Source organism: Bos javanicus, unplaced genomic scaffold (assembly GCF_032452875.1).
Source record: "Bos javanicus breed banteng unplaced genomic scaffold, ARS-OSU_banteng_1.0 tig00002723_1, whole genome shotgun sequence".
In the NCBI taxonomy this organism is placed as follows: domain Eukaryota; kingdom Metazoa; phylum Chordata; class Mammalia; order Artiodactyla; family Bovidae; genus Bos; species Bos javanicus.
In genome coordinates, this window is record NW_026893594.1 from 2,126,746 (window position 1) to 2,136,678 (window position 9,933).

General features: G+C 38.7%; 1 protein-coding gene and 1 pseudogene across 1 annotated transcript; both read right to left on the reverse strand.

Annotated features, from left to right (window-relative positions):
• Nucleotides 1-4,244: 4,244 nt before the first annotated feature.
• Nucleotides 4,245-5,167, reverse strand: LOC133243899 (olfactory receptor 4C3D-like; annotated as a pseudogene).
• Nucleotides 5,168-8,643: 3,476 nt separating this feature from the next.
• LOC133243913 (putative olfactory receptor 4A4) lies at nt 8,644-9,561 on the reverse strand. Its single transcript, XM_061410630.1, has one exon. It carries the CDS (start codon nt 9,559-9,561, stop codon nt 8,644-8,646), a length of 918 nt encoding a protein of 305 aa, XP_061266614.1.
• Between the last annotated feature and the right edge of the window lie 372 nt (nt 9,562-9,933).

Sequence of the window (9,933 nt, forward strand, 5' to 3'; positions counted from 1 at the left end):
GCCACTGCTGAGTTTTCCAAATTTGCTGGTTATCCAGCACCAAAAATTGAAAGCATCAATTCTTTCACACTCAGCCTTCTTTATGGTCCACTTGGCTCAGATGGTAAAGAATCTGCCTGATATTCAAGAGACCTGGGTTCAATCCCTGAGCCAGGAAGATCCCCTGGAGAAAACAATGACTACACATGCTAGTATTCTTGCCTAGAGAATTCCAAAGACAAAGGAACCTGGCGGGATACACTCCATGGGGTTGCAAAGAATGGGACATGACTGAGTGAATAACACTTACATATTAATAATGTAGAATGACTTTTCAGAAACATTATGGGTTTCTCCCACTTTCTTAAAGTTTACCTTAGCCACCTGACTTTTATGAAGACCAACACTGGTAATTGTTTCACTTATAAAAAAATAATAATAATAATAATCCAAAGTGGACTTTGTTTTCCCCCCAAAAAGAAATCCATCTTACTAAGATTTGTTAGTTTTTTTAAAGTATTTTTAAAATTTTCTTTTATTGGAAATTAGTTAATTTGCAACACATTGTTAGTGTTCAGATGCAGAGCAAAGTGATTTGATTGTGTGTGTGTGTGTGTGTGTACATATATTCTACTGTGGCTCATGAGGAGATCATGAACTCTTTATTGCCAAATTCAGACTTAAATGGAATAAAGTAGGGAAAACCACTAGACCATTCAGGTATGATCTAAATCAAATCCCTTGTGATTACACAGTGGAAGTGAGAGATAGATTTAAGGGACTATATCTGATAGACAGAGTGCCTGATGAACTACGGATGGAGGTTCACGACATTATACAGGAGACAGGGATCAAGACCATCCCAAATAAAAAGAAATGCAAAAAAAGCAAAATGGCTGTCTGAAGAGGCCTTAAAAAATAGCTGTGAAAAGAAGAGAAATGAAAAGCAAAGGAGAAAAGGAAAGATATACCCATTTGAATGCAGAGTTCCAAAGAATAACAAGGAGAGATAAGAAAGCCTTCCTCAGAGATCAGTGCAAAGAAATAGAGGAAAATAGTAGAATGGGAAAGACCAGAGATCTCTTCCAAAACTTAGAGATACCAAGGGAACATTTCATGCAAAAATGGGCTCAAAAAGGACAGAAATATTATGGGATTAACAGAAGCAGAAGATATTAAGAGGAGGTGGCAAGAATATACAGAACTGTACAAAAAAAGATCTTCACGACCCAGATAATCATGAGGGTGTGATCACTCACCTAAAGCCAGACATCCTGGAACGTGAAGTCAAGTGGGCGTTAGGAAGCATCACTATGAACAAAGCTAGTGGAGGTGTCGGAATTCCAGTTGAGCTACTTCAATTCCTAAAAGATGATGCTGTGAAAGTGCTGCACTCAACATGCCAGCATTTTGGAAAACTCAGCAGTGGCCACAGGACTGGAAAAGGTCAGTTTTCCTTCCAATCCCAAAGAAAGGCAATGCCAAAGAATGCTCGAACTAATGCACAATTGCACTCATCTCACACACTAGCAAAGTAATGCTCAAAATTCTCTAAGCAGGCTTCAGCAATATGTGAACCATGAATTTCCAGATGTTCAAGCTGAATTTAGAAAAGGCAGTGGAACCAGAGATCAAATTGCCAACATCCACTGGATCATCGAAAAACCAAGAGAGTTCCAGAAAAACATCTACTTTTGCTTTATTGACTATGCCAACGCCTTTGACTGTGTGGATCGCAATAAACTGTGGAAAATTCTGAAAGAGATGGGAATACCAGACCACCTGATATGCCTCTTGAGAAATTTGTATGAAGGTCAGGAAGCAACAGTTAGAACTGGACATGGAGTAACAGACTTGTTCCAAATAGGAAAACGAGTACATCAAGGTTGTATATTGTCACCCTGCTTATTTAACTTATACGCAGAGTACATCATGAGAAACGCTGAGCTGGAAGAAGCAGAAGCTGGAATCAAGATTACTGGGGGAAATATCCATAACCTCAGATATGCAGATGACACCACCCTTATGGCAGAACGTAAAGAAGAGCTAAAGAGCCTCTTGATGAAAGTGAAAGAGGAGAGTGAAAATGTTGGCTTAAAGCTCAACATTCAGAAAACTAAGATCGTGGCATCCGGCCCCATCACTTCATGGCAAATCGATGAGGAAACAGTGGAAACAGTGTCAGTCTTTATTTTTTTTGGACTCCGAAATCAATGCAGATGGTGACTGCAGCCATGAAATTAAAAGACGCTTACTCCTTGGAAGGCAAGTTATGACCAATTTAGACAGCATATTCAAAAGCAGAGATATTTCTGTGCCAACAAAGGTCGATATATTCAAGGCTATGATTTTTCCAGTGGTCATGTATGGATGTGAGAGTTGGACTATAAAGAAAGCTGAGCACCGAAGAATTTATGCTTTTGACCTGTGGTGTTGGAGAAGACTCTTGAGAATCCCTTGGACTGCAAGGAGATCCAACTAGTCCATCCAAAGGGAAATCAGTCTTGGGTGTTCACTGGAAGGACTGATACTGAAGCTCCAATACTTAGGCCACCTGATGCAAAGAGCTGACTCATTTAAAAAGACTCTGATGCTGGAAAAGATTGAGGGCTGAAAGAGAAAGGGATGACAGTGGATGAGATGGTTGGATGGCATCACCGACTCACTGGACATGAGTTTGAGTAAACTCTGGGAGTTGATGATGGACAGGGAGGCCAGGAGTGCTGCAGTCCATGGGGTCACAGAGAGTCAGACACGACTGAGCTACTGAACTGAACTGAATGGATTCTATTTGAGATCCTTTTCCATTACAGGTTACCTTTAACATACTAATGGTGTTCTTTTGTAAAACTGAAATGACATAACTTCAACTTTCAATAAAGGAATAAACTTCTACTGCTAAAATACATTGCTATATGTGAGACATGGCTATTGCTTTACAATATTAATCTGATTTCTGTCATACATCAACATGAATTACCCATAGGCTGGAAGTTTGTAATGTAACTTTATTCTAGTATAACAGTTCCTCAGATCTGAGGCAAATAAATTAGTAAACCTCTCTTGGCTTCAAATTATTTCTCTGTAAAATGGGGATAATGATACTGGTATCACTTTAGTATCAGTTTAGTATGTGGATAAATCAACTGAAAAGATTGCCTGACAGATAAAAAAGGGGTTCTTAAAATATGAATACATGTATCATACATATAGGGCAATATCATTGCATACTAATCATGTGACTTTCTTCTGAGATTTGTAGAATATTTTTACTGTTGTTCCAAATGATTCCTCAAACTTGGTATTGAGGAATGGAAAAATTTCTTCTGTACTTAAGGAAATTGTGAGCTATGGAGACATTTTGGAAAAGAGACAAAATTGAGTAATTTGAAAATGTTTGCTTTTTTTTTTTCTCTTAGGAAGAAAATTACATTGTGAATTATTCTTTATTCCTTTTGTTGGTGTTACTCATTTTGCTTTTGGCATATTCATAGTACAGAAAAAAAATACTGGTTGTTATTCCTTCACTCAACTGTCCCTTTCCCATGTATCTACCTAAGAATTTCTATTCCTTGTTTGATTTACAACAGGCTAAAGCAAAAGGAAAAGTTCTGAGATCAAGGTCCTATGAAAACTTCATCAAAGTAACATACATGAAAAAATATGAAAAAAATAACCGTAAGAATCCGGAGGAAAACTTACTCTACAAATATCAAACTAAAGGGTTTACAGTTGTTCTTTCCATTGTCATAAACATAGAGACATTATCAAAAACCATTAAAGTTATCAAAATGCCTACCCATATTCAATAACCAACAAATGCTGTTGCTGCTGCTGCTGCTAAGTTGCTTCAGTCATGTCCAACTCTGTGCGACCCCATAGATGGCAGCCCACTGGGCTCTGCCATCCTTGGGATCTCCAGGCAAGAACAGTGGAGTGGGTTGCCATTTCCTTCTCCAATGCATGAAAGTGAAAAGTGAAAGTGAAGTCACTCAGTTGCGTCCTACTTTTAGCAACCCCATGGACTGCAACCTACCAGGCTCCTCCATCCATGGGATTTTCCAGGCAAGAGTACTGGAGTGGGGTGCCATTTCCTTCTCTGAAGATGTGTCTAGCCAATACTAAATTATCAACAAATATTAGTTTCAGAGCCTTTTTTTTTTCCTGTCAATATTCTGCTAAGTGTTTTAGTTTCTATAATAATTTACAATAGGCTCAAGGTTATCAATGCATATAAATCATCCTCTAATTGGCATCATGAACAGCTACATTACTCTCCTCTTCAACAAACTCCTCACAGCATTTTTCACCTCTGTGTTTCTCACTGTGTAAATGATCGGATTTAACATGGGAGTGAGGATTGCAAAAAACACACTCACCAACTTGTCTTCAGGGTAACTGATCACCAGACAGGTATAGGTGAAAATACAAGGGATAAAATAGAGCACCACTACTGTAAAGTGGGAGCCACATGTACAGAGGGTGTTGCACCATCCTTCAGAACCTTGGGATTTCAGGGAGCGCAGGATGACTATGTAGGAGATGAGCAGCATTAAAAACATAAGTCAGCACATGCCGCCACTGTTAGTGGCCACTACCATTCCCAGCCTAGAAGTGTTGCTGCAGGCAATTTCCAACAGTGAAAAGAAATCACACATGAAGTGGTTAATGATATTGGGGCCACAGAAGGTCAAGTCCACAGTAAATAACATCTGCACGGTGGCATGCAGAAACACCCCAATCCAGGCCACCACCACCAGGAGCTGGCAGAGGCCCTGTCGCATGATGGCCATGTAGTGCAGAGGCTTGCAGATGGCCACGTAGTGGTCATAGGCCATGACAGTGAGGACGATGACCTGTGATGCTCCCAGGAAGTGCTTCAGAAAGAGTTGAGCAGGCAGCCAGCCCAGGAGATGGTTCTCCTCTGGTGCAGCAAGTCAGTGATCATTTTGGGGGTGGTGACAGAGGTGAAGATGCCGTCTATGAAGGACAAGTGAGTGAGAAAGAAGTACATGGGATCAGAAAGTGTGGGACTGAGGGAGATGGTGATGATAATGAACAGGTTGGCCAGCACAGTGAAAAGGAACATGAACAAAAAGACAATGAAGAGTATTTTCTTCAAGTGTGGATTCTGTGTGGGTCCCAAGAGAACAAATTCAGTCACATTGTTGGGAGCCATGAGATTCATTTACGAACTCCCACCTTCCTGGGGCCTGAATTGCCTACAAAGATAAAGAATCATACTTGTTAATGAGGAAAGAGTTATTGTCTGAATGTCTTAGAACAAAAACAGAGCAGTTACAATGACTGTGTAGCATGTCCTTGGTACTTTTGCCCTGTAGTTGTTTTAATGTGTGTTTTTTTTTTTTAAATTCTTCCTCCATGATGCTTTCTACCTCTTCAGACATCTAGTCTCTCTCACCTGTAAACATCTATTGGTTAACTTTTAATTTACCAAGAAAACATTGGGCTATCTACATGGGATCTGGATTTTTCTCCTGGCTCCAATTCCACGTGAATCTGATAAGTCATCTTAGTGCTCTGTACTTCTGAGCCTTCCTTTTAGTCAATTTACAAATTGCAATTCTCAGATTTATCCTGTAAGCCTAGAGTTACCCCTCAGATGTAAGAGTTATTCCCTCTTCTATTAGAATTTGCATCTGAACCCTCTGCTCTTACTGTGGAAAGACATCATCAATAAATATCTATCATAAGCAGGCATTTTAAGGATTATATATATACATACATACATACACATATATAAAAGTCTTTGGCAACTCATCCTCTCTGGTACTTATCAGAACACATATAGCATTCAATTGTGTTTCCTCACTTATCATAGTACCTGGCATAATATCTGTAGTTCTTGAAACCTATTAGATGATGACTAAATGCTTGGTGAATTGCCATTTTCCATGGATAAGTATACAACTGCTTGTCCTAACCATAAACTTAGGAGAAATTTAAGTATTCTCATTCTCCTGCTATGTTTATCATTACTTGATGAGAAACAAGCTTTTGAAAGGAAGCTGCATTCCAATTTAATAATTTCTGATACTCTTTCTGGGGTTAATGTGAAAATATTCTTGCCTCTAAGAAAGAGAATCTTACTGAGTCATTTTACTTTGAAGATGATTATGGCATTTATTAATTGATGTTTTATCCTTTAAAACTTTTATCCACATACAATTTAACATTGTTATATTGTTGTAAAAATATAAAGTAAATTACAGATTCAGTAGACATGGATAAAAAACTCTTGCATAGGTGTTCAATACATAAGAATCTGTTAGGGAAAATAAATCCTTATTTTCAAAGTTTTAAAATGAAAATTTCAATGTGGAGAACTAACTGAAATAGCTTGCCAGGTAAGATAAAGAGATAGATAATGCACTATACAAATATACATATATACACAGAGTAACACAAGTATATCAAATCTGTTGCATACTGATGAATACTTATTACAAGTTAATTCATGGCTTATTGAGTGCAGCACTTTCACAGGATCATCATTATTAAATTAGGAGTATGATTAAGATTTGGTTATATTTCTGCATTTATATTTTGTTGATTTATTTTTATAAATCTGGCTTCCTTACATTTAATACTTATAACTCTGAATCACAATTCTACTTCAGTGTTAACATGCCAAGCAATATCAAAAAATAATATATGCAAGGTACATTGTAACTATAAAACTAAGATAGATACTTCAAAATTAATATAGGCTGTGGGGAGCTGGCGGGAGGACCCCTTTTGCCACCCGTGGCAAAGGTCATGAGGAAGGAGGCTCGACATACGCAAAGACGGGATCGAGCCTCAGGAGTCCCCCTGGAAATTCTCAAGCATCTACCCCCATAACCAGAGCCTGCCTACTTTACTACTTTGTGCTCTCACCTACACCTCTGACTTCACAGGGGGCTGTCCCCCACCACCTCTTTCAGAGAAGGAGTTAACTTAGAGCTCCAGTTAAGAAAAACTCCTGGGTGTGACAAGAGTGTTTTAACCTACAAACTCCTCTGAAGGTTCTCTAGCCTGCCTGACAGGCTTGTCCGGCCACATGTGATTGCTCACAGCCTCCCAACCGTGAGAGGCACGAGATGCTTTACACCTTCTAAAAACAGATTCTTTAGAGAAGTTAGAAAACTATTAGTATAAGTATAATGGGCTGATTAGAAATCGTATTGGTGAAGAGTTTTTCATTTGTTGAGCCAATGTTCGCTGCTAAGTCTCCACATCCCTTGCCCTTACACACATTAATGAATATATAGAAGAAATAAGTATTAACCTTTGATATAAATCACGTTAGACCTTAGGCTAAGTAAATTCTTTCCTTAATTAAAACCCGCTACACCCTCACCCTATAGGAATGTAACTTTATCTGGTACCTTCGGAAGGTGGAGTCTGTTTTAAGAATAATCACCCCTGGAGAAATAAGTGTCCTGGTTGACTGACCGCTGTCACAAGGAGAGGGTCATAAATTGTCAGCAGGCCCCCTGGCCAGAAGATGATGTAACACCCCTAAGACCTCTGTATACATTTGTATGAAGCACCTGACTTTGATAAAAGTCAGGACTGCTGACCCCACATGACTTTTGCATAATATCTCAGTGCATAAAAGTAGACCATGGAAAATAAAGAATTGGGATCAGTTTCTCGAAATACTGGTCTCCCCATGTGGCTCTCTCTCTCAAACTCTGGCTGAAGTTTCCATCTGGAGCGCAGAGCCCGCCATGCTTACTAATTATGCCTGGGCTTCTAAGACCCGACCGGGGAGGCCTCAGTGTCTCCTCTCCTTCGGGAGAACAGAAGGACGCCTGCAGCCTATGTAAGTGGTGCAAGCTTCTTATCTTGAAGTTTTATTGGTTTCCTGCATAAACCAAGCTACTCAGCCTCTTTTCTCCACTGAATTTTCCTACTGAGCTATCCTCATTCTGTTACTCTTTACATCTCTAATTAATATCTAATTGAAGCTATTGTATCTTGATCCTCGCCAACACCGTCCCCGCTTCAAACTCCCTGGATCAGCTGGGACTGGACCTCGGCAATAGGCTGTCTTTGTGTGCAGAGGAGTTAACAAAATTTCAATGCCATATTGCTATTATTTTTCTGAAAAAATGTAATGAATTCTATTAAAAAGATTATATTATTTGAGAGAAACTTGAGAAAACCTTACACCAACTAAAATAAATATACAGTATAAACTATACCTTAATTCATATATAACACATAAATTTATATAGTCTTATAGAGATACTTTACACCTCTAAACTGTACATGTTTTCATAAGAAAATGTGACAATCTTAAAAATGTATTTGAAACAAAGTATATACTTTGAACTAGGAAATTATGAAAATCCTTAAAAGTGTATTTTGATCATTGGAAGTGTTCACATAATAAATGATTTCATCATGGCCAAGGTATTAACCCTGAGTAGTAATTTAATATTTCTTTGAGCCCCCTTTTTTGGGTGGGGGCAAGAATACTGGAGTGGGTTGCCATTCCCTTTTCCAGGAGATCTTCCCGACCCAGGGATTGAACCCGGGTCTCCTGCACTCTAGGCAGACACTTTACCGTCTGAGCCACCTAAATAATCACACAAGACTTCCCCGTTAAAAGCAATTATTTATTGAAAATAGGTGATACATTTTCCTGATGTATCATTTTCTTTTTGTGATCCACAGCTTTTTCATGGCATTTTTCATCTCACCGTTTCTCAGAGTATAGATGAGTGGGTTCAACATAGGGGTGATAATGCTGTAAAACAGAGTCAAGGATTTATCAACGGACAAGGTAGAAGGAGGTCTCATATACATAAAAATGCAGGGCACAAAGAAGAGGACCACCACAGTAATATGGGAGCCACAGGTGGACAAGGCTTTGCGCCTCCCTACCTGACCACGATTCTTCAGGGAGCACAGAATGACCCCATAGGAGATGAGTAAGAGAGAAAAGATGATCACACATATTGCCCCATCATTGGTAAGCACTGTAATGACAGTAACCTGGGTGTCAGTGCAAGCAAGTTTTAACAAGGGGTACATGTCACACATAAAGTGGTCAATGATATTGGGGCCACAGAAGGGAAGATTGTAGACAAAGAGAGGATGAAATATACCATGTAAAAACCCACCAATCCAGGTCAACAACAGCAACAGAACACACACTCTCTTATTCATGATGGTCAAATAATGCAAGGGTTTGCAGATGGCAACATAGCGGTCGTAGGCCATGACCACCAGGAGGAATATATCAGCACCGCCAAAAAAGTGCCATATAAAAAGCTGGGTCATGCAAGCTTGGAAGGAAATGGTTTTCCTTCCATACACCAAGTCTATAATCATATTTGGTGTGACTGTAGTAGAATAAATAGCATCCATAAATGATAAGCAGCCAAGAAAGAAGTACATAGGGGTATCCAGGATTGAACTGACCACCACAGTCAGGACAATAAGTAAGTTGCCCACCATGGTCACAATGTAGATGAACAAGAACATGACAAATAATATTTTCTGGCCCTGGATGCTTTGAGTGAGCCCCAAAAGGACAAATTCAGTTACATTGTTCCTTTGTTCCATAGGTGCTTCTGCCTGTATTATTTCAGAGTTCAGGTCAAAATTACCTGTAAATATAATTGTTATTAGTGAATCCTGAAGTCTTAAGATAGTTTACTCATATATTCACTCAATGAGGATTATAGTTTATTATGATCCAATACTTCCAGATATTGTAATAGAATGCTGAGTAATACATTGCCCTGCACCTCAAAAATCTTAAAGAGCAGCAAGTAATTAAAATACATATGTGAGAAAAGAACACATTATTAAGTAAATGAGTTGCTACAATCTCCTTCCATTTGGAAGTTGATAAAATTATATATTTAATTAATATGTTATATAAAAAATAAATGTTGATTAAAGTTTTAATAAAAAAGTAAAGCAATTAAAAAA

Bases quoted from the DNA above. Each gene is read 5' to 3' on its own strand.
- LOC133243913 (XM_061410630.1), bottom strand. From the start codon at position 9,561: ATGGAACAAAGGAACAATGTAACTGAATTTGTCCTTTTGGGGCTCACT.